Source organism: Palaemon carinicauda, chromosome 24 (genome assembly GCF_036898095.1).
Source record: "Palaemon carinicauda isolate YSFRI2023 chromosome 24, ASM3689809v2, whole genome shotgun sequence".
Classification (NCBI taxonomy): Eukaryota; Metazoa; Arthropoda; class Malacostraca; order Decapoda; family Palaemonidae; genus Palaemon; species Palaemon carinicauda.
In genome coordinates, this window is record NC_090748.1 from 77,474,428 (window position 1) to 77,501,624 (window position 27,197).

The 27,197-nt window shown below is 41.0% G+C and overlaps 1 protein-coding gene across 1 annotated transcript in view; it reads left to right on the top strand.

Annotated features, from left to right (window-relative positions):
• LOC137618160 (RNA-binding protein 33-like) overlaps positions 1 to 27,197 on the top strand; it is a 329,225-nt gene that overhangs the window by 300,509 nt on the left and 1,519 nt on the right. The window contains exons 12-14 of the mRNA XM_068348206.1: positions 3,819 to 3,932; positions 13,787 to 13,975; positions 17,912 to 18,127. Of these exons, the coding sequence (XP_068204307.1) occupies positions 3,819 to 3,932; positions 13,787 to 13,975; positions 17,912 to 18,127 (519 nt within the window). The remainder of the gene's footprint in view (positions 1 to 3,818; positions 3,933 to 13,786; positions 13,976 to 17,911; positions 18,128 to 27,197) is intronic.

Genomic DNA, 27,197 nt, shown 5'->3' on the forward strand with positions numbered 1-27,197 from the left:
CCGATGACAACATATCCCCGATAGCGATAAAGAGCACTGCCCTCTTCCAACAGTTCCCGAGAGACGTCAAACTCACCACCAAGGAAGACATCAGTCCAGCAAAAGGATTGTGAGGAATGAGATCCCCCACCCCCCCTCATAGAAGCAACATGAGGGCATAAGTAGACTGTCTTGATGCTGTCACCAAGATAGCTCTCCACACCCACTGTCTCACCGCCATACTGAGAGTACGAGACTGCTTTCCATATGTATGTGTTGCACGCTTGCTCTCCCCGACTCCGCTCTCCATGTGAAAGGGTTCCATTTTTGTCATCTTCACGTTCTTGATCTCCACACAAAGTTTTCTTGTGTATGGGTTCAGACTATACAGCCTTATTGCTCCACACACAAGATGTTCACCTATATGGGTTTCAATCAAAAGGTCTCCACACTTACAGGCCTGGAATGTGCTGCCTTCTTGGACCCTACTGTCCACCACACGTCAGAGAGAATAAGAAAAACTACCGTAGATCTCGCACCTGGTGTCCTTGCATATCATTGTCCCCACATGATCCATCTTCACTAGTCAACTGGACTCTTCTCGCATACTTCTCATGTTATATTGTTTTTTGAGTCACAGGGCACCTGTCATCTCTTTCTTCTTAACATTCTACACCAAAATATCAAGATCCTTCCATGCATTAAGATTTTCCTTCATCCCAAGGCCGATTAACTTTGTGAGATCTTTCCACACTTCCAAGACCTACCAGCAACATGAAACCTTCCCACTCGTTCTCGTGTTTTGAGTCAAAGTAGGTGACTTCACATGACCGCTCTAAACAATTATTTAGACTCAAGATTGCTTGAAATAGGATTGAAACTGGTAGACAAGAATGATAATGAATGGGAGATGAATCAGTTGTTGTTTGCGGATGATACTGTACTGGTTGCAGACTCGGAAGAGAAGCTTGGCCGATTAGTGACAGAATTTGGAAGGTTATGTGAGAGAAGAAAGTTGAGAGTAAGTGTGGGTAAGAGTAAGGTTATGAGATGTACAAGAAGGGAAGGTGGTGCGAGGTTGAAAGTCATGTTGAATGGAGAGTTACTTGAGGAGGTGGATCAGTTTTAAGTACTTGGGGTCTGTTGTTGCAGCAAATGGTGGAGTGGAAGCAGATGTACGTCAGAGAGTGAATGAAGGATGCCAAGTATTGGGGCCAGTGAAGGAAGTGGTCAAGAATAGAGGGTTGGGCATGAATGTAAAAAGAGTTGTGTACGAGAAAGAGATTGTACCAACTATGATGTATGGATCGGAGTTGTGGGGAATGAAAGTGACGGCGAGACAGAAATTTAAATGTGTTTGAGATGAAGTTTGTGAGGAGTATGGCTGGTATATCTCGAGTAGATAGGGTTAGGAATGAAGTATTGAGGGTGAGAACTGGTGTAAGAAATGAGTTAGCAGCTAGAGTGGATATGAATGTGTTGAGGTGGTTTGGCCATGTTGAGAGAATGGAAAATGGCTGTCTGCTAAAGAAGGTGATGAATTTAAGAGTTGATGGGAGAAGTACAAGAGGAAGGCCAAGGTTTGGGTGGATGGATGGAGTGAAGAAAGCTCTGGGTGATAGGAGGATAGATGTGAGAGAGGCAAGAGAGCGTGCTAGAGATAGGAATGAATGGCGAGCGATTGTGACGCAGTTCTGGTAGGCCCTGCTGCTTCTTCCGGTCACCTTGGATGACCGCGGAGGTAGCAGCAGTAGGGGATTCAGCATTATGAAGCTTCATCTGTGGTGGTTAACAGGGTAGGGTGGGCTGTGGCACCCTTAGCAGTACCAGCCAAACTCGGTTGAGTCCCTTGTCAGGCTGGGAGGAACGAAGAGAGGAAAGCTCCCCTTTTTTTTTCATTTGTTGGATGCCGGCTCTTCTCCAAAATTGGGGGAAGTGCTTTGGTATATGTAAGTTTGCATACGTGCTATCAGTCCCTCCTGGAAGTAGTATTAGCAGTTCTTGCTCCTTCTGGTACCGATGACACATGGGCAGCAGGGATGAAGGTCGTCATCCTTTTCCACTATCCTGGAAGATCGATAGAAAGAACAAAGGAATCAAAGCATACACGCTTATCTTCTGTTGTTACTTTGTCTGTTCCTGGGCCTTCCGATGTGACGTTGGCTCCCAAATGAGCAGGAAGAAGTATTCACCAGAACACAGGACAACTAATCGGGCGAATTTTCATGAGATATCGACTGATTCCTGTACTGACCCTCCCTGTCAGGGAGAATTATCAGTTATACAGCTTCCCCCTGTAGTCCGTTACCTATGAAGGCAAAGATCTTCAAGACTTAATCTACGATTGCCAATGTCTTTGCACTCATTCTTGTATTGTCTACGAGACTTTTTTTTCGTTGTTGAAAGAGAGGCTAGTTCTTCACAGGCAGCTCCTCAGCAATCTACAGTAGTTCCTGTAGTGTTATTAGTTAGCAACCAGGATTCCTCTCACTGTACTATCTGGTTTTGTTAGAGCAGGAATATGGAACAATGTATGCTGGTAGCTGCATGATGATCCTCTTTACAGTAACTTCTTACTTCCTTAGATGTATGTGGGAGGAGAGAAGGGGTGCCTACCTCAGTATTTTAACATTCTCAAGGGATATGATCCACAGAAGAAAAGCACATATTTTTTAACGTATTGCCAATTCAAGCATTGTTACTGCTTTACAAGTTTTTAAAAGAAACTTGGTAAAACACATGGTAGAATTTATGAATGGCAATTCTTTCATTTGTGGCACATCAACAAAGGGGCTCATTTCCCAGACCTTTACCAAGCAGGTGCTCTCTTGGAAAGTTGACAACACAGTAGAGCAACTTTTCTTGACAAATAAGTTTTATTTAGTAGTATTTCCACTCAATGGGGGGGGGGGAGAGGACGGTCAAATGTATGCAAACCCATTTCTCATAAATGACCGTACATCCAGACAAGAAATCCTACTCATTGATATATGTTAGGTTTTTTCTTGATCATATACCAATTCCTGGTAGTGACGTAGCATAATACTGTACCTGCCTCATCTTTATGCCTAGGTTGTTAGAAGGCTGAGAAATCATTACTTTTGCTCCTGTATATGATCTAAGTGCTTTGACATTTCCCAGTAAAATATATCAGCTAGTTTGGTGATAGCGACTTCCTTCCAATTAAGGACAAGTCTCTTATTAAAGGACAAAGGTTTGTATAGTTAAGAAAAATACAGTACAAGCTACTTTAAAAATTTGTGATGTTTTGTATTTTAGAAGTCCTATATAGTAATTACAAGTACTATCATGATATATTAGTGATATCTGTTGTAAGATAAATGAATAAATACCTTTGATACAGGATCATAGCTTAATTTTGCCCTGAATGATAAAAAAAAATTTGAAGGTTAGCTGTTCTCTTAAATTATTTATGAGTAGTGTAAAGCAGTTTTAATTCCTTATCCAAACTTGTTTTATAAATTACTAAGAAAGGATAAAATCATTGCAGAAAGTATGGTTTGAATATAGTACAAGGTACTGTAATTCACACATTTCCTCTTATTTCTCAAAATCTTTTTCGCAAACTTGGTTCCAACTGACTAGAATAATTTTGAAATTCTTGCAAAAAAAGTTAAAACGAGTAGTGTCTATTAAAGAAATGCCACATAAACATGAACAATGCTAATGTTGTTACAAGTTTTTTTTTTTTTTATTTGTGGCATTATTTGATGGGAAAACATTTAGAGGGAATCAATAAAATTTTCATGTTTTACATCATCTGCAGGATTGTGATAAAGTTGTAAATGTTTCATTACCTGGAAGTTGTGTTATTTCAGATTCCAGTTGATGAGCATGGTGAGCAGATTGGTGAACCAATTACTGAATATCTGAGAAGTGATCTTGTAGAAAATCAACAATGCATACCAGTCGTTAGTCATCAACAAGTTCAGGTAGGCATTTTCAAGTCGTACAATATTGTGTGTAGGTAAAATGTAATTTATAAATTGAAGCTGAAAGGAGAAATAAAAGTAACATTTTGATAATACTATTCAACTCATTTTGATAAATCTTACCTCTTTGTCACATTGCTTATATCTAGGAAGCGTGAGCTATCGACATTTAAAAAAAATTTTATGCACTTTTCTCCTTGAATCACCATGCTTGACCCCTTATCACTTGTTGCTAAGGGATTCTACCCATATTGGTCCTTATATCATCTACATCAAGCAGAGTGTACTTTTGTAATTTTTTTCATATTGTACAGTAGTGTTGATAGGACTATCTTTATTGTACAGCATTTAATTTGTTGTTTTGAATTACTTCAGTACCAGGATTATTGAGGTATCTTTTTTGCCCTTATACATTAGATAATAATTTCAAATCTGATAAATTTTTGGCCTGTTTTTGCCATCTCATTGCCTAGGCTAATATCTTCCTAAAATTTAAACATTTGAAACTTGATTTTAAAGTTTATTTTTGGGCTCAAGCCATGTCATCCTTATGGAAGGTTCCTATTGGTAGCTTTCTAAGGGATATTTGGCTACAGTGATATTCCCAGAGAATTGACCATTAGGTCTCCAGAATTCTAACTCCTGGCGCGAATATCCTTAAAATTTCTCTTAATGATATCTCATAATATCAGGGGACGTATATCTTGATACGACACATAGCAATCGTCACCCCGAATAGTGTTTTTGTTTCGAGGGGGAAGAGTGGCAAAAACAGAAGGGGAGCCGTTATCAAGGTTATCCCTCCTCCCGTACTATTACGAGTATTCAAGATGACATTTATTCCTATTTTTCATAGCGATTTCGCACGGTGGTTTTCCCTGTTCATCTAACATTTGTGATCGTTATTTTGAGGATTTATAATGCAATCTCCAGCTGCTTCTGCCACTGGAAAGTTGAGTATTTATTCTTTAAAGTGTATAATTTTTAGCTCTTGCTTCACAGAGAAATTAGAGTAATTTTATGTGTTCGGAGCTTGGCCGATCACCAGAGGCGCCATGGGTGCTGTCGTTCATGACGCATATGTTATTTAGTTAGCAGAACGACATTCCCGGTTGTAATAGCATTAATAAATTATGAAAGCTATTTAGGCACAATTATTCTAGTAAAGATATATATAATTATGCATATAATTTCTTCTTCCTTATGTCGATCGTGTACGTTAGAGTTTCGGCGATTTAGGTAACCGAGACCTCGCCCCGCGCTAGGCTACCTAGCCTACGCGCTTTAGTATACTTTCATACATGATCCCAGTTTACCCTCGTGTATCGTTTTATCAATTCAACGGGAGATAGTATATCTCCTAGAATTATTTATATAACTTGATACTTGTCTCCTGTGGAGATTTAAGGTAATCCCTCCTTCCCTCTTGAGTGCCGCCATAGGCGACAACCCTATGTTGGTCTTGCCATAGAGTAGTCATTCTGGCTTGACTAGGCTAGTGTTTTCTGTCTCCCACCCTTGCCGGCGAGTATCCCAGCTTTTGACCGAGCAGTAGGGCAAGTAGTTACTCCCCTGCCGGCTTACAGCTGCCGGCCTAAGAGGCTATGCCTCCCTAGGCCACACCTGAATTGGTAGTATGATGCCGCCACCCTCTCCCCTGCCGTCTAGAAGACTAGTCCTGTTTCGGCAGACCCTAGGCTGAAGAATAGATATTCTTCTGCCGCCTAGGATGGCGCCGATACTGAAACAGAGTTTCTCCCTTGTGTGGTAGTGGCGGCAATGCTGCCACCTTCTTCCACACTTGATACAGGACCCTTTCCCTGCCCCTCTCTGTCCTTTAGCGATGGCTTAGTCATCGCAACCCTGTGGCCGTCGTCCTACAATCTCATGGCTTGCCGGGTAGGTTGTGGTGCCGGCCGGACTCCTACATAAGCAGCTGTATAGTCACTCAGTCTTTCCCTTATGGACGCAAGACTCCGGGAAAGGTTGTGCCGGCTGTGACGGCTGCCGGTGAGAGACCCCTCTACTGTCGAGTGTTCTTCAGTCCTCTCTTGGATTGCCATCCACATCCCCGAAGCCGGCAGTGACCGGCAACAGATTTTGTGGCTGGATTGAAGCTTGAATGATGCATTCTCGCCTTCCATTTGAACCCTCATTCTGGAGGAAGGCAGTAAGGTTAAGTACTTACACCCTTATTTATTGTTAACAAACATTTAATAAGGTAGCCCTTCACTCCATGCTTTCCCTCTCTCTCTGTCAGCTATTGCCGCCAGGTACTAACCCAGCCGGCAACATGCCGACTGGACCGGTGCCGTCAGGTACTAACCGCCGGCTGGGCCGGTGCCGCCAGGTACTAACCAGCCGGCGTGGACCTTGCCGCCAGGTGCTAGCCCACCCGGCAATATGCCAGCTGAACTACTGTATATGATTATACAGTAGCCAGTATATTTGCAGCATAGTATATACTGCAGACAGAAAACTATAGTACTGTATATATTATACAGTAGTTATTTTCCAACATACCATGTGCTTCCTGGCGCAGTCTATTGTTAAGACCGGAAAGGAAAGATTTCCTTCAATATACTGATGGTTAATCAATTAACAACTTACCCCAAAATATTAAAGAACTTAAGAAGGGTCAGTGTTTAGATACACTTACCTACCCCTAGGGGTTAAAACCCTTCTCTTGAGTTTGCCTGAGTAGGAACACTCTATGGCTTTAATTTTGGAGGAGGTCACAGCAATTGGCTGGACAGGAAACACAAGCATGTGTCTTTCTTAGTTCCTTTCTAGCTTGACTATCCTAAGCTATAATGGTTAAAATATTAATATTAATATTTTGCATAATTTGCTTATCATGCGAGATAAACAACTGCATACTCATTTAATTTTCCTCTCTTTACAGGAGGACCAAATGAAGTGCGATGTCATCTTTTGCAATCACAGGAGTAAGGACTTCTGTGGCCACGAAGCGTACAGGTCTCATGCCCCCTGCACCAAATCTACCAAAATCCTGCGGTACTGGGACCCCCAAGACTGCAACATATGCCGGACCTTGGTGACCGAAGGTTTGGACGACCCCAAGTCAGCAGAGTCAAGGGATGCAGCACGAGCAAAGCTGCGCATCTGGGTACGAGGGTTCCAAAAGAACTCTACGGGACTTTACCTTCCTAATGAAAGGATGCGCGACTTGCTGTTCCCGAAAGCGGGTATTGAAGCTGTCGTACCCCAGGCACAACCTGAACTCCCCTGCGTCTAGATTGCCATCAAGACGGATGTCAGTGACGCGTTACAAGGCATGGACATCCACCAGGAAAGGATGTCTGAAATGTCTACGGACACTGAAAAGGATCTTCTCAAGGATGATCCCTAGGAGGAGTCTACTCTACCTCCCGATGAAGATGATGAAGTCAAGTCTGAGTCCCTTCCGTCGGTTCCGGCACCGGAGCCGTTACCTTCAACACCTTCTGCCCCTCCATCAGACGACATGAGACAGGCACTGGTCAATCTTATGGCTCTAATGGAGAGCATTCACAAGCAAGGCAAAGCTAGGGAAGCGAAACTTGAGAGAGAGCTCCGTGAAGCTCGACTCTCCGCCTCCCGAGGGTCATACAAGAGACTCAGAGTCCAAGACCTCCCACCCTGCTCCGAAACTAATCTCTGGAGGTATGTGGAGTTTATGCCGATCACCAACGGCAAACTCTACATATCGGAGAAGATGGGAGCCGTCCCCCTAGATGACATTCGGTTCTGGCCAAGCTTCAATGCTTACCCAGACTGGTTCATTCGACTGAGCAGGAGCTAGCGTCGAAGGAAGAGACGGAACCCAAGGAAGTCATGGTATTCGACCACAACAAGGCACAGGCTCTCTTGTCGAGCAGCCTAAAGAAGGTGGACTACACGAACTCTAAGGTGTCTGCCTTGAGCAAGAAACATCCTACCTTTCTTGCTCCAGCTTCAATAGCCTTCTCCTTTACATCGAAGGTTTTTAGAGCCATTGCCAAGGCAGTAGAGGCAGGCAAACCTTGTCCTACACTGGAAGAGTGTAGACCCCTGTCGTTAGCACTCTCCATGGAGGATAAGGATTGGAAAGAAGTCCACTTAACCTTCTCGGTAGGGAAGCTGGATGCAGATATCGCTGGATATCAGTTCAACGAGAATCTCCCAAAACTGTCAGACTTTCTCTTGCGTAGGGAGCAAGAGACGAAGGAGAGACTAGCGGCATCCCTATCCCTACAGTACTGTATGGAGATGTGCGCAGGCTTAAAGAGCACCCCAGACATGAACATGGTCATGGCCAAAATTCACATGGCCACCTTAGTAAAGGACCTGTACAGCTTTATGAAAGCCAGGAGAGCATGCAGAGAGTTCGTGTTTGCTACATCAACTGTGAAACACGAACCCAGGAAGCTGATAGCTTCCAATATCTGAGGTAAAGACCTCTTCCCAAATGAAGTGTTCAAGGAAGTAGTTAACAAAGCTACCACAGAGAATAGAAATCTTCTCCAGAAGTGGGTCATGTCATCCAAACGAAAGTCTTCCACAGATGCGGGTTCCCAACCTAAGAGGAACACCAAGAGACCTAGACTACCCTCTCGGCCTGCCCAGCAACAACATCCCACAGTCACCATGACTGTGGTGCCCCAAGTAGTTGCTCAACCGCAAACCACATTCCAGATCGTGCCTCAACAGCTGTTTGCCCAGTCACCAGCACTCAACCCTGGGTTTGAGAGGCAGACCACTACCTTTCCTCCCAAAGGTAGAGGCTCCAGACGGGGCTCCACAAAACACCCCTCACGAGGTAAGGGAGGACGCGGTCAGGGAGGTAAATCCTCCGGACAACCGAAGCAATGAGATGCTTCAGGTAGGAGAGAGGCTCCAACAATTTCATGATTGTTGGACCTTCGATCCTTGGGCCCACAGCCTAATCAAGAACGGACTTGGATGGAGCTGGAGCAAGGCTCCACCATCATTTCCTCAATTCTTCCAACACTCCACCCCCTCACTGGAAGAATATACCCTAGAACTATTGAGCAAATGGGTAATAAGGAGGGCAAAGTCATTCAAATTCCAGGGAAGGCTGTTTTGTGTTCCCAAGAAGGACTCAGACAAACTCAGAGTCATTCTGGACTTGTCGCCACTTAACAAGTTCATCGAGAACAGCAAGTTTAGGATGTTAACCCTTCAGCACATAAGGACCCTGTTACCAAAAGGGGCGCACACAGTCTCAATAGACCTGGCAGATGCTTACTGCCATATTCCAGTCAACCGCCCCCTCTCCTCCTACCTAGGATTCAAGCTACAGAAGAAAAAGTACATCTTCAGAGCCATGCCCTTCGGACTAAACATAGCCCCATGGATCTTCACGAAACTTGCAGATGCAGTCGTTCAACAACTACGCCTTCTAGCATACCTGGATAACTGGCTGGTGTGGGCAGCATCATCCAGGACAGCTTGTCTGCAAGCATCCAAGAAAGTGATCCAGTTCCTGGAACATCTGGGATTCAAGATCAACCTCAAGAAGTCTCGACTTTCTCCAGCTCAGGTGTTTCAATGACTGGGAATCCATTGGAACTTGAAGTCACACCGCCTCTCCATTCCCCAAGGGAAGAGGAGATAGATAGCGGGATCTGTCAAGAGACTACTGAAATCCGACAGGATCTCAAGACGCCAACAGGAAAGAGTACTGGTCTCTCTCCAGTTCGCAGCAGTAACAGACCCAGTGCTAAGAGCACAGCTGAAAGATGCGTCAGGAGTCTGGAGAAGATACGCATCAAATGCTCGAAGAGATCAAAAAAGACCGATACCGACCTTACTACGATCACTTCTCAAGCCATGGTCGAAGGCCAAGAACTTAAAGAGGACTGTGCCCTTACAACCACCTCCGCCTTCGATAACCATCCACACGGATGCCTCGACGGAAGGATGGAGAGGTCACTCCCATCAAAGGAAAGTCCAAGGGACTAGGTCTTCTCTGTTCAAGACCTTTCACATCAACATTTTGGAGGCCATGGCAGTCCTTTTGACATTGAAAAAACTTTCTCCTTGCAGATCAGCCCACGTCAGGCTGATCCTGGACAGCGAAGTGATAATGAGATGTCTGAACCTTGCCGGTTCAGACATCTCATTATCACCCTATATCAACCATGTGATATTAACCATCTTCCGTCTGGCGGAAAAGAAGAGATGGCACCTATCAGCAGTTCACCTTCAAGGGTTCCGCAATGTGACAGCGGATGCTCTATCCAGGCTCAAGCCGATAGAGTCAGAATGGTCTCTAGATGCAGACTCATTCTCCTTCATCTTACAACAAGTCCCAGAACTGCAGATCGACCTCCTCGTGACGAGCGACAACAAGAAACTACCTCGATGTGTAGCCCCATACGAGGACCCTCTAGCGGAGGCGACGGACGCCATGTCCCTCGATTGGAACAAATGGAACCGGATTTACCTGTTCCCTCCTACCAATCTCCTACTGAAGGTCCTCAACAGGCTAAGATCCCTCCGAGGAACAGCAGCTCTAGTGGCTCCCAAGTGGCCCAAGAGCAACAGGTTTCCTCTGATAATAGAACTGAAGCTGAGGCTGGTCCCTCTACTGAACCCAGCACTATCTCAACGGGTTCAGAAGTCGACTGTCTTCGCTTCATCACAGAGAACCCAAAACCTTCATCTCATGATTTTCTCGCCCTAGCGGTTAAGAAAAGATTTGAAATCTCAAAAGGCAGTATAGGCTTCTTAGAAGAATACAAGTCCAAGTCAACCAGAAGACAATATGAATCGTCTTGGAAAAAGTGGGTTGCTTTCGTCAAAGCAAAAGGACCGAAAGAAATCTCAATAGACTTTTGTCTGTCCTTTTTTATCCACCTTCATGAACAAGGCCTGGTAGCCAACACGATAACTACGTGTAAGTCGGCTCTGACTAGAACTCTTCTATACGCCTTCCAAGTAGACCTGTCGAACGAAATCTTTAACAAGATCCAAAGGCATGTGCTAGACTCAGGCTTGCAGCTCCTCCGAAGCCCATTTCATGGTCCTTAGACAAGGTCCTACATTATGCTTCAACAATGAACAATGAAGATTGCTCTCTCAAGGATCTAACTCAAAAAGTTATTTTCCTTTTCGCTATAGCCTCAGGGGCTAGAGTTAGTGAAATAGTGGCCCTATCCAGAAACGAGGGCCATATTTAGTTCACAGAAGTGGGAGAACTGAATTTCTTTCCTGATCCAACCTTTCTCGCCAAAAACGAGCTACCCACTAAGAGATGGGGTCCCTGGAGAATCTGCCCTCTGAAGGAAGATGTCTCTCTGTGTCCAGTAGAATGTCTAAAGGTCTATCTTCGAAGAACTTCAGACTTCAGGGGAGGACAGCTCTTTAAAGGAGAAACTTCAGGATCAAACTTATGCCTAAAACAACTGAGGGCGATGGTCACCTACTTTATTCACAGAGCGGATCCTGGCAGTACACCCGCAGGTCATGATCCAGGAAAAATTGCTTCATCACTCAACTTTTTTCAGTATATGGACTTTGAGCATCTTCGCTCATATACTGGATGGAAGTCATCCAGAGTGTTCTACAAACATTATGCAAAGCAAGTGCATGAGTTGAAGCATTATGTGGTGGCGGCAGGTAGTGTATTAAAACCTGTCGTCTAGTGCTGCGATGAACAGTGAATTGATTGGGACTCTCAATTACGGTGAAAAGGTGTTGACACCTTCCAGTGCAATACTTTTTAGGTGAGTGTCACCATGGTGACGCTAAAGACTGTTTAAAAATTTCAGGTGTAGAATTATACAGATAATACTTGTGCCGTGTGTACTTTACGCAGTGTTAATAATATCCAACAATTACAGAAAACTATGTTAGAAATTTTATTAAATTTTCAAATTTCATAGTGGCACTAATCATTTCTTCCCTTTCAGGTAGAAAATTTTTTCTGTATTAAGTTGTATATATGTATGATTCTCCTAATATACAGTATATTAATATATATTACACATGTTATGCTCTCTTTAGTCATTTTTCGTGAATAAGTGTCTATTAATGTGTAATAGCGTCTTATTTCGCCCCACAATGAACACAAATAAAGTATAGCCAGAGTTTTCTTACTTACTTACCTAAGTAAACATCATATTATTGTATGTTTACGGACAATAAATATAGTTGATACTTTTGTTCCAACAGTATATACAAACTGTGAGACTCTTGTATATCTAGTTGATACTATGTTTGTTCATACAGTATATGCAAACCTTGAGACCCCTTTTCTACTGTCTAGTATGACTCTTCCTTGCAGGGGCCAGGAATCCCTAACATTGCCAATGATTAGTGGCAATGACGTATAACGGTAACGTCATATGTCTCAATGGTCTGGATGACCATAGAAAAATCTGTCCCAAGGTTAAGGCACCTATGAAAATCCACAGATACAGTACTTTCTAGTAATTCTCTGGTAAACTTCCATCAGGACGATGTGGCTTGAGCCCAAAAAACTGATCTATTTTTGGATGAGACAGCCATGTCCTCCTGATGGACCCGCCCTTTCCAAATGCCTTCATGAAGGATTCACAGAACATTACGTATATCCTGAAGTCTTTCTCCCCAAGAAATGGAATACATGAGTATGTATCAATCAGTTGGGTGATGGTTTTCCTTCCATTTCATATAATTTTAGAACATTTAGAATTTAATGCCTAGCAGACTTTGTTTAATTTGGTGTTTGCTAGGGCTTCTTTGGAAGTTGACCTGGAGGGGGACCTCAGACTGTCATCTCAGCGATAGCAAAGTTATGTTGTAAGTATACTTGTGAGGCTTTTCAGAACTTTATCAACTCAAAAATCCACCGTAAGGCAAAATGGATTGCCTGCTTGCAACCTACAGAAAATAGAAATAGAGGTGTGTCTTTAATATGACCATCTATGTAAATTCTTTTTACCCACGAGCATTGGTGAATAGAATATAAGCTAATGCATGCGCAGTGACACTTCAAAAGTAACTGAGAAAAAGATTTCAGCCCTACCTAAACGAGAAGAAAGCCTTCTGTTACAAGGTTTTAGCCTATAGTAGGAATCAGCTACAGTCCAAGAGGCAATCAGCAAAGAGATCAGTACCACACACTCATCCAAGTTTCTCTGAGAATAATAGAGGAGGGCAGCAAAATCTTCCTGTCTAGGTAAAGTTCAAAATCCGTGGAACGTGGGGATTTTATTTTAGAGAAATAGAGCAACTAGAGGCAAACCAGGGGAAACTGTGATGCTTGTCAGCTGTACAGTGGCAAAGGAACTCATTCATGAGTATCCTCAGGTTGCAGGCCATCTCCATAGTTATCAAGAACATTAGATTTTTCTCAGTGTGGACAGAGCATAATCTTACTAGGTCTGGATTAGCTATAAATCTCCTAATCACCTCAACGACACCATTTTTATCAAATCAAAACTTTGGAAATCGCCAATTTTGTAATCAAAGTGCTGAAATAGGAGTCATAGAAAAAGGAATGCATGTAAAATATTTAATAATTTCATAAATAAATTGAAAAGTTTTCCCCTTTTTATTGTAATGGTTTGATATTGAGACCAACATAAGGCTGTGTAAAATGGTGTAATGTTAATTTTATTTTTGTATTTAATATTTGAGAATGACCAACATAAAAAGGGGTATTACTGTACTGTAATGATATTCTGTAATAATTTTTTAAATCAAATTTCCATATCTAGTTTTTTTCTGGGTAATCCATACTTCTTAGCCACTCCTATTTATTTTCACACATAATGATTCTGGTTTTATTGATTGATGACACAAGAATGTTTGTAATGTTTTTTCAAGGCTTGAATTTAATATTTCATCTTATACTGTGACAGGAACATGTTCCAGTAGTGAAAACTGTTCGTCAGATTGTGAAAAAGGTCCCTGTCGCTCAACAGCACCAAGAGCAGCAAACACAAGTTCGACTTTTACCCCAGAACAAAAGGCAGCAACTGCAACAAGGACAGCAAGCTCTCAAAGTTGTCAAGAGAACTGTCATTGGTCCTGGTGAAAGCATTTCTCCTGTAAGTCTTATGTCGTAGTTTTAAATTTTATGCATATTATTGGTATTTATTCATATATATATAGAAAGTATTTGTGTGTGCTACAAACCATTATGAGTATGGTAAACATTGCCTTACTACATATATGCTATCATTTTGTAACAAAAAGGTGACTTACTAAGTATTTACCAGGAACATGGTTTAGTTTATCTAGTAGTCAGAAATATCCTTCATGTAAGGGCTATGGTCAATGTGTATGTACTGTTAACAAATATTCATTTCAGTCATTTTTCCTTTCCTGTGTAAGTCTGTGGAAATTAATGCAAGTGTTATCATCTTTTTGTCTTTTTGTTGTTCCTTGCAAAGGGGGCAGTGCCATTAGTGCACCTCATGTTGTGCATTGTAGGCATTACTTCTGTGTCTTTACAAGGTTTCCTCTTACATTTTGCTGTCTAACCTCTTAATTTTTACTTCAGTATACACTGTACCTGGAGATTTTCCCCAGTTGCACTTGATTGTTAAATTGCCTCACAAGGCCCTGTGTTCCTCTATATAGCCCAAATTCATAAATCCTTGATAACTGTTCTTATTATTGACAAAGTTTGCTCTTTATTAGAGCACATTTTAGTATAATAGATTTTAGAATGTTAAATATTATAGGTACTTCATCTCTGTATCTTGTTTACTTGTTTGATTAGTTATGGCAGAAATTATCCCTAATCTCTTTTTTATTGTTTCCTCTTACAAAAGAAATGAAATGAAAGGTAATTTGTTTATTTTACAATAGCTATTTTGTATAGAAAATGAGATTCTGTCCTTGAGATACCCAAGGAGCTTAAAATGTTTAGAAAGAGTTACTACAGCGAGAGAATTATCTGGTATGTGGATCCCTCTTTGGTCACAGCTCCTTTTCCTTTGCCTACATGTACACCAGTTAGTTAGGGTTAGTCTTCCCACATTCTCCTCTTACCTCACACAACTGACAACACTAAGATATCTGAAAAATTCTTCTTCACTCAGGACTTCAATTACTGCTCGGTAATGGTTCAGTTTCTACTTAGTAATTGGTAAGGGTAGAAGAGAGACTATCTATAGTAAGCAGCTCTTCTAGGAGAAGGACACTTCAAAGTCTTGGATAATGCTGCAGCCTCTGTACCATGGTCTTCCACTCTCTTGGGTTAAAGTTCTCTTGCTTGAGGGTGCACTCAGGCACACTATCTGTTTCCTTATTTCCTTTCTTCACCAGGCTATTTTCCATGGTGTACCCCTTGGGCTAATAGCATCCTGTTTTTTTTTTTTTTTTCAAATGAGGCTGTAGCTTGACTAGTAATAATGTAGCATGGCTATTAATAAAAATGAGGAATTCTGAGGGATATTAAGATCTCGGTAGCTTGGCAGAATCTAAGCTACTGTTTCCATATTTCCAATTCTTAAGGCCAGAGGAAGGTGGAAAAGTGCTTTTCCTATCTCCAGATAGGAAAACAAACTTCTCATGTCATAACTCGTGTATTATTTTGATGAATCTGATCTCCAGGTCACAGTGCTTAACAGTACTTACAAAGCATGAGCTTTTGATGTTTAACAAAACAAAAATTCTTCACATACCATTTCTTCTAATGGGGGGCATGTCTACAAAGGAATTGGAGGAGGTGGCTCTTTCACGGGGCAAAGACTGGATAGTGAGGGTCCTACGCTTGGGTCACCTCCTTCCATTCATCAGCTCTCCCCGGAGTCCATGTCCTCTTATCTCCAGGGATCAGCAGAACATCTTCCCCTGCAGGACAAAGGCAGGGAGATGCCGCAAAAGGAAGCTCTTCAGGAAGTCATTGACAGGTCTCGCTGTTTTTTCAGTTGACTTTATCTTATGAAAAAGGCGTCTGGAGGCTGGAGACCAGTCATTGATCTCTGTTTTAAACACATTCGTTCAACAGACGCTGTCCAAAATGAACCTTGTCCAAAGTCGTTCTGGCGATAAGACTAGCGGACTTCTTGGTGATGTTGGACCTCAAGGATGCATACTTTCAGATTCTGGTATCTCAGAAGTACCTGAGGGTAATGGTCGACAAGAAGGTCTACCAATTCAAGGTTCTTTGTTTCGGTCTGTCGCCAGCCCATGAGATATTCATAAGAGTGTTCGGATTTGTGTCACCCTGGGCCCTCTCCAGCGGGCTTCACTACTTGGGCGACTGGCTGATAGTTCAGATTCCAGGGAGAACCTTCTAATCCTTTGGGACAGGTTTCTCGACTTTTATCGGAACCTGGGGCTCCTGATAAATTGAGAGAAATTGAGAGAAATCAGTCATCATCCCAGCCCACGGACTCGTCTACTTAGAGATGGAGAATGACACCATTCAGGAATGAATATTCCCATCGGAAGAAAGGATCTCTCAACATTGTCCAACGGTTCACCCCTTTCTTCAGTGTCCAAGTCTGCCAGCCCACCACTCTTTGCAAAACTCTTGGGTTATCTCTCATCTCTGGAACAGTTAGTTCCAGGAGGAAGACTATAGTTGTGATCAGTCCATTGGCTACTAAAGTCATGGTCACAACACTTTGACCCTAGGAGTAGAAGCCAAAGAAGATCTAGACTGGTGGTTGGAGACTAAACTTGAGGAAAGGAGTCTTGTTATCAGTCCTCCTTCAGAGTTTCATCTGTTCACAGATGCTTTGAAGGAGGGCTGGGGAGCCAATTAAGACCACCAGATGGTATCAAGAGTGTGGTCAGAGCAGGAATGTTGAGACCATATCAGTGTTCTAGAGCTAAGGGCAGCATGGGTAGCCATACATCATTTCTGCCTCATTCTCGAAGGCCGCTCGGTAGTGTTGATAAGCGACACTACCTCCATGGTGCCCTACATTTGCAAACAAGGAGGAGCAATATCCCATAAATTGTGACAACTGACAGTTAGGGCCCTCCAGTGGGTGGAAGAACACTCCACAGCCCTAACAGCCAGGTACATTCCAGGGAAAAAGAACATGGTGGTGGACAAATTGAGCTGGAAGACACAGATAGATGGTTTAGAGTTGTCTTTATGTGCTATAGTAGCGAGAGCGATCCTGACAGACCTGTTTGTCACTTCCCTCAACAAAAATTCTGGTCTACAGCTCACCAGTCCCAAGTTTCTAGCGAAGAAGCGATATGAAATCAGGTTAATATTGAAATAAAAAACAAATATCATTAAAATTCAAATTTTTTTTTTGCACTCTGATCTCTACTCCTTGTTCAACATTTTACTTTACAATGTTTAAAAAAATTTTATGACCACTTCTTATCATTTACATATTTAAGACCCCAAGGGTCACTTTCTGCATCATTCTGCAGCATCTCATTATTATAATAAACAGTAAAGGACTCTGTACTGGTTCATAATGTACACCTGAATTTATCTCATTCTTTATACCACAGATCTTGTGTTATGATGTACTGCCATTGTGTGCTTCTAGTACCTTTGTTTTCTTGGAGTCTACATTATTCCTCATCTTGGTATTCTACTAAATGGTTTCTCAAGGTCCTTAAGAACTGTTTATGCTTCCTCCTTTTCACTTGGTACTCCTCCAGTGATCAGTTGTGAAGTCAAAATGGCAAGTGTCCATTTCAGCCATTTTTCACCTTAGTAAGACCTAAGGGAATAACATATGTTCCCTGAGATAGGACTTACTGATATTACACTAGGAGCTGGCAATCACACCTGATGTAGCCACTGCTTTGCTCATAAATAAGGTCAGAACTTAGGTCATGTGTACTTGTCTGTTAGGACATATAAAATAAGGAATTTCTTATTATAGAATATTAGTAAGAAATTTCTTTTATGTGTAAAATTTTTTTAATTGAAGAAAAGAGAGTTTGCTTAGTCAAATGATTTTCGGGAGATAGTTTTGTATTTTACATAAGATTTTTCATTTTTACCTAAATTTAGAAAGAGGTGATTAATAGTTTCATTTTTCATTCTCTTTCAGACTAAGCAGACAACAAGAAGAGTTATTGCAACAGCATCTCAGTCAGGCGCAAGTGAAAATGTAGTACAGTCTCCTGGAAGGCGTCGGGTAATCACAGCAGCAAAATCGTTGAATGAAACTGATCTTCCTACTGTTCAGCTGTGTGATTTGCCAAGCAATCTTCACTTGACTGATATAAATAAGTTGGTTGCTGGGTCGGGGGTAGAAGCACCTTTGGTGAGTAAGATCTCTTTAATTTTTTTTTTTCATAATTTGTGGAACTTGTAGGAAAAACCCTTTTTATAGAGAATTTTAGTGTTTGGTTTTTGGAATGCATTTGATTTCACTTTACTATAATAGAAAAAAATACTCTTTTAGGAAAAAATTACCTACTGTTTAATATTGAATGTACTTCATGTACATTGTTATCACACCACCTCCTGTGACACCATTTTAATATGTGCAACAAACAGCACAAAGCTCACTCCTTAACTTTCGTTGAATAAGCGCGTGAGCACTTTTCTTATTATGCTTTTTCCTTTGCTTTCTTTCCAATATTGGTGTTTCTTATGATTTTCATTTTTCTCCTCATTCCACTTTTCAATCTTTAAAAATTTTCCATCACCTGTTCCTCAGATTCTGAAGTCAACACTGCGTCATCTGTATAAAGCAGTTATTCGTGGTCTCCATACATGCACTTCTCTTTAGCTTTCTCTATTAATGCGTAACATACAACTTGTTACTAATCCTTATTTTACACCATCATTTATCTCAATCTTAGAAGTACAGGGTGGTTTTAGAAGAGGTAGGGGTTGTATAAATCAGATTTTTACAGTTAGGCAGATATGCGAGAAATATTTAGCAAAAGGTAAGTTGTATGTTGCGTTTATGGGTCTGGAGAAAGCGTATGATAGAGTTGATAGGGAAGCAATGTGGAATGTGATGAGGTTATATGGAGTTGGTGGAAGGTTGTTGCAAGCAGTGAAAAATTTCTACAAAGGTAGTAAAGCATGTGTTAGGATAGGAAATGAAGTGAGCGATTGGTTTCCGGTGAGAGTGGGGCTGAAACAGGGATGTGTGATATCGCCGTGGTTGTTTAGCTTGTATGTTGAAGGAGTGGTGAGAGAGGTGAATGCTCGAGTGCTTGGACGAGGATTGAAACTGGTAGACGAGAATGACCATGAATAGGAGGTAAATCAGTTGTTGTTTGCGGATGATACTGTACTGGTTGCAGACGCGAAGAGAAGCTTGGCCGATTAGTGACAGAATTTGGAAGGGTGTGTGAGAGAAGGAAGTTGAGAGTTAATGTGGGTAAGAGTAAGGTTATGAGATGTACGCGAAGGGAAGGTGGTGCGAGGTTGAATGTCATGTTGAATGGAGAGTTACTTGAGGAGGTGGATCAGTTTAAGTACTTGGGGTCTGTTGTTGCAGCAAATGGTGGAGTGGAAGCAGATGTACGTCAGAGAGTGAATGAAGGTTGCAAAGTGTTGGGGGCAGTTAAGGGAGTAGTAAAAAATAGAGGGTTGGGCATGAATGTAAAGAGAGTTCTGTATGAGTTTGTGATTGTACCAACTGTGATGTATGGATCGAAGTTGTGGGGAATGAAAGTGACGGAGAGACAGAAATTGAATGTGTTTGAGATGAAGTGTCTAAGGAGCATGGCTGGTGTATCTCGAGTAGATAGGGTTAGGAACGAAGTGGTGAGGGTGAGAATGGGTGTAAGAAATGAGTTAGCAGCTAGAGTGGATATGAATGTGTTGAGGTGATTTGGCCATGTTGAGAGAATGGAAAATGGCTATCTGCTAAAAAAGGTGATGAATGCAAGAGTTGATGGGAGAGGTACAAGGGGAAGGCCAAGGTTTGGGTGGATGGATGGAGTGAAGAAAGCTCTGGGTGATAGGAGGATAGATGTGAGAGAGGCAAGAGAGCGTGCTAGAAATAGGAATGAATGGCTAGTGATTGTGACGGAGTTCCGGTAGGCCCTGCTGCTTCCTCCGGTCACCTTGGATGACCGCGGAGGTAGCAGCAGTAGGGAATTCAGCATTATGAAGCTTCATCTGTGGTGGATAACGGGGGAGGGTGGGCTGTGGCACCCTAGCAGTACCAGCCGAACTCGGTTGAGTCCCTTGTCAGGCTGGGAGGAACGTAGAGAGGAGAGGTCCCCTTTTTTGTTTCATTTGTTTGATGTCGGCTACCCCCCAAAATTGGGGGAAGTGCCTGGGTATATGTATGTATGTATTTATCTCAATAATTTTTTTGATACACCTACTAAAGTAAAGTACAGTACTGTTTTCACTCTAGATTTACATAAGTAGCTTAAAAACAGTGTTTCTGGTAAGCCATTTCTTTGTAATTCCCATGTGATTGTTTTGGTGTTGTCAAAGGCATTTTAAAGATCTGTAGATATTGATGTTTCTTCCTCTGAATAGTAATTTTCATATAGATGCTCCGCTAATAGGTCTGCTTTTATTGTTAATCTTTGGCATACTGTAAAACTGACTGTTATCATTAGTGGGGAACTTTTTAGTTGATAGTTGTGCAAAATGCATTCTAGCAATTATGTGCCAAGTCTATATCAATTTCTGTAAACTATGTGCTCATGTTTTAAAAGGCTACACTGTTCACAATATAAAATTTTCCCATACAGAAGAGGGAGAGTGTTAAATGGTGATATGAAAATATTTCAATGAATTATTAAGTTTGAAGAGAACAAGCTATTAATTGGAAATACCACCTTTATGATCTCTAAATAAAACCGATAACCAACTTCCCATTGCTGCTGCCATCATAAACTTTTCTTCATCAATTTAATTAGCTGCTAAAACACCCCAGCTTCAGAGAAGAGTGGTTTAGCCATGTCAGTAATGCAACACCGAGTCTGAGAAAGGTGTAACCATTACCTCAGATTTAAGAGGTCACACACAACTTTGACATCTCTTGTTTTCTCTCCTGTTATTGTTTTTTTTTTGGTGGACATTGAGTTTTCCTATCTGTAAGTGTTTTTCTATTTTGTTTTGCCAAGCTAAGTATCAGGTATGTCCACAGGTAATTATTATCATTATTATTGTTATTACTTGCTAAGCTACAACCCTAGTTGGAAAAGCAGGATGCTATAAGCCCAGGGGCCCCAACAGGGAAAATAGCCTAGTGAGGAAAGGAAACAAGGAAGAAAATATTTTAAGAAAAGAAACATTAAAATGAATATACCCTATATAATCTATAAAAACTTTAACAAAACAATAGGAAGAGAAATGAGATAGAATAGTGTGCCCGAGTGTACCCTCAAGCAAGAGAACTCTAACCCAAGACAGTGGAAGACCATGGTACAAAGGCTATGGCACTACCCAAGACTAGAGAACAATAGTTTGATTTTGGAGTTGTCCTTCTCCTAGAAGATCTGCTTACCATAGCTAAAGAGTCTCATCTACCCTTACTAAGAGGAAAGTAGCCACTTAACAATTACAGTGCAGTATTTAATCCTTTGGATGAAGAAGAATTGATTGGTGATTTCAGTGTTGTCAGGTGTATGAGGACAGAGGAGAATCTGTAAAAAAATAGGCCAGACTATTCGGTGTATGCATTGGCAAAGGGAAAATGGACCATAACCAGAGAGAGGGATCCAATGTAGTACTGTCTGGTCAGACAAAGTACCCAAAACTCTGTAGTATCTCAACGGGTGGCTGGTGCCCCGGCCAACCTGAGCTTTTAATCTTTTATGTTGAGCAAACAGGCTACAGTATTCTTGGATTCTGGGGATTCTCCCTCGCATTGTGTAACTTTGCTGGAAACTGCGTATAACTTTTCTATACATTGTACTCAATGTTTTTTTCTTGATGATGGTAAGATGGCCACGTATCATGGAAGGGTTAAGTCTATAGCTAAAGAACAGGAGAATAAACTCAAGCTAATGGTTTTAGGTAAGTCAAACAGATTTGCTCAGTGTCACGCCATCTCATGTTGCTTCTGTTGGCCTTAATCTCTTCCAGTGACTCTTTTACCATCCATCTCTCCTTCCTTGTCCTCCTCTTCTGATATCGATTCTGCCAATATTCTAAGAATAACAAGAAGTTAAAAAACCCAGGAAAGCCAGTCATAGTTGCATGTAGGGCTCTTGCAACACCAGCTCTCCCTTAGGGAGTGAACGACCCTGGGTGGTTCCCGGCTTCATGTACTGCACTGTTCCCTTCGGCTATGACCTGGCTGCTTAGATTTTGACTTCAGTGCTTGTATTGAGGAGAAAGTTTGGAAAGGAAAAGTAATTCTTTCCCTTTCCTCTTCCAACTCTTCATCCTCATCCTCATGCTCTCCCTTTTCCAATTCTGATGCTTCTTAGAAGATGAGTACTGTCATGGTACTTGGTTACCTTGACCCCTTGGTAGCCAGTACCTCAGCCATGAGGGTCCCAGTACCACAGCTCCCTGTTTCTTGACACGCCTAGGCTCCTCTGGCTATCTGGAGCCAGATTGGACAGAAGTGCATAGCTCCATGTGGGGCCATGTCCACCTTCTGTCTGCTTTGTGTCGGGAGAGCTTGAATGCCTCCCTTCACCTTTTGTAGCTGGACAGTGAACTGCTCCCTTACTTGGGTAGGGTGCTGCTGTGTGTACTTATGTTGAGGAGAGGGTACCCTGTATTGTTTTCTCCTTAGGAGGGTTTCGATGTCAGTGGTTGCTTAGATCTTGATCTCTTGGCTTATAGAACCGGAGATATTTGTAAACAGAAAAATTCATTCATTCTCCTTCCTCTTCCAACTCATCATTTCATACTCCTCTTTTTCCTCTAAATTTCTAATTCTGTCTTTTCTTCTAAAAGAAAAAGAAGTAGAAGTCTATAAAGGCTAATCTAAGTAGCAAGATGGGCCCCTTATGACACTACATCTCCTGTGTGGGAGATGAACAACACCCCGATGATTCCTGGCCCCATGCCATGTCCTCCACAAGGCTAAAGCAAGAAGTTGGGAGCATTGCCCTATTTCACAAGGCTGTGACCTAAAATACCTTACCTTCCTGGTAGCCAGGTGGGTTAAAGGTGTATGACCCCTATCCTACACATACAAATTCTGTTGGCCATATGTAGAATAGCAAGACCCTCGCCTTCATCTTTCATTTTTGTGATAAACTCCTTCTTCTTCACTGTATTGTGTACTAGGGCATCCTGTGTTGAGGAGATGGTCCCTTCACGTCATTATTACACGCATGTGCATAGTTGACGGTCATAGGCCTGTGATGGAGGTGTTTCAGCCACTTGCTTAGGTACAAGGCCAATGTTCCCTCTCACCTTATTCATCAAAGGGAAGATATGGATTTATTTTGTTTTACCTTGATCAGTACTAAGAAATCCTTCTCTCCCTGAGGTCTACCTGCCTGTTCCGGCTTGAGAACACTAGATTTTGCAGGGAGAGAGTAGATCTCCAGAGCAGCCTGCCAGACCCCTCTTCCATTTGAAGTGTGATAGTAGAGTACTCAGGCTCTGCCCCTTAAGGTCTGGTACCAAGGGAGGCAAGGAGCTCTGAGTCAAAGTAAATTATTCTTTGTGGACATTCTTGCACTCTTTTTATTAAGTACAGTAAACTGGTTGGGGTAACCTACCTGTCTTTCTTCAGGTTGGCCTTAGTTATTAATTGGTACTTTGATGCCCCCGTAGGGTAGATGTTTTCCCAGAAGCTACCTGGTTGGATGTTGCTAGTTGGTTTCTCTCTTGCTTTAGGCCATCCAACAGGATCCAGTCTAATTTATTCTCAGCTGTGAAGATTGCCTTGCCCAAGTCGGCTGCGTTCATCTCTCAGCTTATCAATCTTTCTCTCTAGTCTCTTTAAAATGAGCATATTATGCATTTTTTGACAACTGACGCAAGTGTGATGTCTTTGTAATTATTGCAATCAGTCAGATCTCCCTTTTTTGCCATTTTCACCAACACTCATAGCTCCCATTCATCAGGCTTCGCTTCTTATTGCCACATTCTGCAAAATGATCTTTTAAGTAATTTGGCAGTCAATTCATTTTCGGCATATATCGTATCCAGGGCCTTTCCATCTCTTGAGTTTCTTAATGATAGCTTCGACTTCAAACACACTGAATGTATTCATGGGCACATCAAGGTCTTCCTCAGCTTCAGGTATTTATCTATCAAATTATTCCCCTCATATAGTTAGGAAAAATACAAATAACTTGTAAAAATTGTGATATTTGATCCAAATGTGGACACCTAAGTATTATCAGAAACAGGCCTCAAGACATCAGTCTGATTTCTATTTTCTTGAACAACTACTTAATCAATTTTTACCATAACTAACACAGCTCCCAAAATAGGTGAAAAAATTAAGGTCTGCCTTTGTGCCTCGGAGACAGAACCTACCATAGATATATATATCTGCGCTCTTCTCTTAGTCACAAAACACGGAATGGCTGACAGCTTTATCTAAGCAGGCCAGATAATGTAAAGTTAAATTCAAATCCTGATGTCCTGCAAATTTCTTTTCTATGAGACTAGAAATAACCACTATTATAGAATCTGCAAAGGAAAATGATTCAAGAACTCTCCTTACTTCATTGCCCACAAACATCATCTTTTTAGTCAACTAACTAGCAAAACCTAAATTTAAAGGTTTTGTCAAATTAGAAGTTTCTGAACTTCACTAAATCAATTTATTAGGGTACAGTATTGTATCTATGAACATATCCTAATGTTTATATTGCTTTTTCTCCAGAAGATCTGTTTAATCAACCTTTATCTGTAGTATTTGGAAATTTTCCCAATTTCTTCCCTACAATAAACTCATACCCTTAGTAATGGAAATAGCATTCTAACAGTAAGTGGTAACTGATGCACCAGAATTTTTTACTCTTCAGTTTCTTCTGTTGTGTGGAACTGATCAGACTTTCCAGATTGTTGGTATATTAATACGCATTAAGATATCTTCCCCTGGTTTTCTTTGTAATTTCTGCATGGAGTGTGGTTGGAATTGTTTTTTTTGAAGTTCATATGCATCCCCTTAGTGAATCGTATCAGTTGTAATACGTTGTGAAAAGTGTTACTCTTATAGTACCTCTCGTGTGAAAGTACGTTGCAATGGTTGGCGACCTTTTTAACAGTGCACAGGCCTCAAGGGAAGTTTCTCTTAGTTCTTGGGAAAAGCCAGGAGAGACTAGGCTAATTGATGGTAGAGGAATAACGACGATAATAATGCATCCACCCTAGGCAATTCAGGTGATCAACCCCTTTTTGATAGTTATGAGCTTCCTAAGCTCTTAACATCACATTGTTAAAGTTCAGAAGACCAATGAATCCTCCTAAAACAGTAGCTTTGGTCTTATCCTCCCAGTTGCCAACCTAACCTAACTCCACAAGCTAAGTCTATAGTTCATAATGTTTCTTTCTGTAAGGGTTTTGAAAGTTTGCTGTGCATTTTAGATTTGAAAGCCTCTCACAGAACTTCAAATTCTTTGATTGCTTTAGTCTCTTCTGCTGCTAAACCCTTGCATGCTGCAGTCTTAGTTGCTATATAAGACAACTAGATTGTGAGGCAAAAGTTTGAATGGGTAGTCAGGATCATAATATCCCTCCATTCTCTAAAGTAAGTGCTCCTAAATTATATCGCATTACTTAGGTGGATGGCGTGGCATATTGTATGATTCCCTTAGATTTTGTGGGTGTGAAATAAGTTTCAACTAAGTTGTATGCATAATTTTTTGCTTGGCAGTGTGTTCCATTCTCATACAAGGTCGGCCTAGGTCTCTCCTCGATAGCGTAAGTACTGTACATCCAAACCTCTCTTTATCCCTTATAAGTCACTCCTCTCTGGCCTCAAAAGGAATAGTTCACAGATCTGTGATACCTGTTATCGGAGTGTCTAAGAAGGTTGCCGTACAAAGCCAATATGTACAAACAACATATCTCAAAAGCGGTTCATCTAAACCCATTCATGATATATTTGACCGTATGGAGACTATACACAGTATCCTCAGGGTTTCTATTATAGGTTTTAATAGACAATAACAATATTCCCTTTCAAAGACAATTTCATTTTTGTTATTTTGACTGGTGCAAAGCTAGAGTCTATCAACGACTACGTCTAGCTTGTATGTTATTATTTTTTACAATTAATTTTTTGTTAAGAAATATTCAATTCAGCCATTAAGGGATTTAGATCCATGCTTATTTATTTTCTCAAGTACAGTATCTGGGATTAGATCTGTCCTTTTCAGGTATTGTAGTGATCGTATTATATTGTTGAGTATTGAAAAGTCTCCAGTAGTATGGTTAGTTTTGTGGATTTTGGATATGGTTTTACAGTATTTAAAAGATTAGAATTTTTAACTGTTGAAATCTTTCCCTTGAAGATCTCCCGGCTGAAAGCCTTTTCTTGTTGGTACAATAGTAGGTTCAGCTAAACACACAAGAGGGCAACAAACTCCATCTTTCTGGTAACCCCCAGGTAACACAACACAAAACTTTTTTCCTATCTATCAAAGCCAAACAATTATTTTATGGCTAAGAGTTTCCCTCAATTTTTTCAAATACCTTCTCTGATTATGGATGAAAGTATTCCAGCATAAATGTGTTTTTTTTTTTTTTTTTTTTTTTTTTTTTTTTTTTTTATGTGGAAAAAAAATTAAGGAATTAAAGGTAACATCCTTAATTTATTTTGTTATTAGTCACTAAAGACCCTATGACCGAAAATGCAATCTCATTGATAATTTGAAGTTTTGTCATAGTAGATCACAAAGAGTTCGATATAAATCTAATATAAGGCTTGAAAGTAAAGTTACATGACATGATTAGGGCAATGACTTCTCTTACATTTTTTAGAAACCTTTCTTTAGAAAGAGTTTTAGTAGTTGCTCACGGTGTACCAATTTGGAAGAGACAAAGGAACTGGCTCGTAAGTTACCATTTAACACTAGAATGTTCCTTGAATTACTAAAGGTGTGTGTTCATTGCGTGGAAAGAAAATGGGAAAATTTTAATACTTTTGAAAATTTTACCTGTAAAGATCAATTAAACCGAGCTTTTGAAGAGGATGTGATATGAGCATCAGGTGAGTATAAAAATAAGTGATTTTATTATTCAAATTGTTTTTATACTGGTTTTAAATCTTTGATAATAATTTTGAATGGCCCATTTTCTCAGACCAAGAATGAGCAAAATAAATAGTAGAGGCCTATAATTTCAGGAATGCAAAGGAGATTAGCCTTAAATGTCAAGTTAAGACATTTAGGGCATTGTTTGGCTTCTGCATTAGTTTGATTCAGATGTGCTGCATATCCTCTTGAAAAGTCAAAATTACATCTTTTATTGAAAAACCTGTG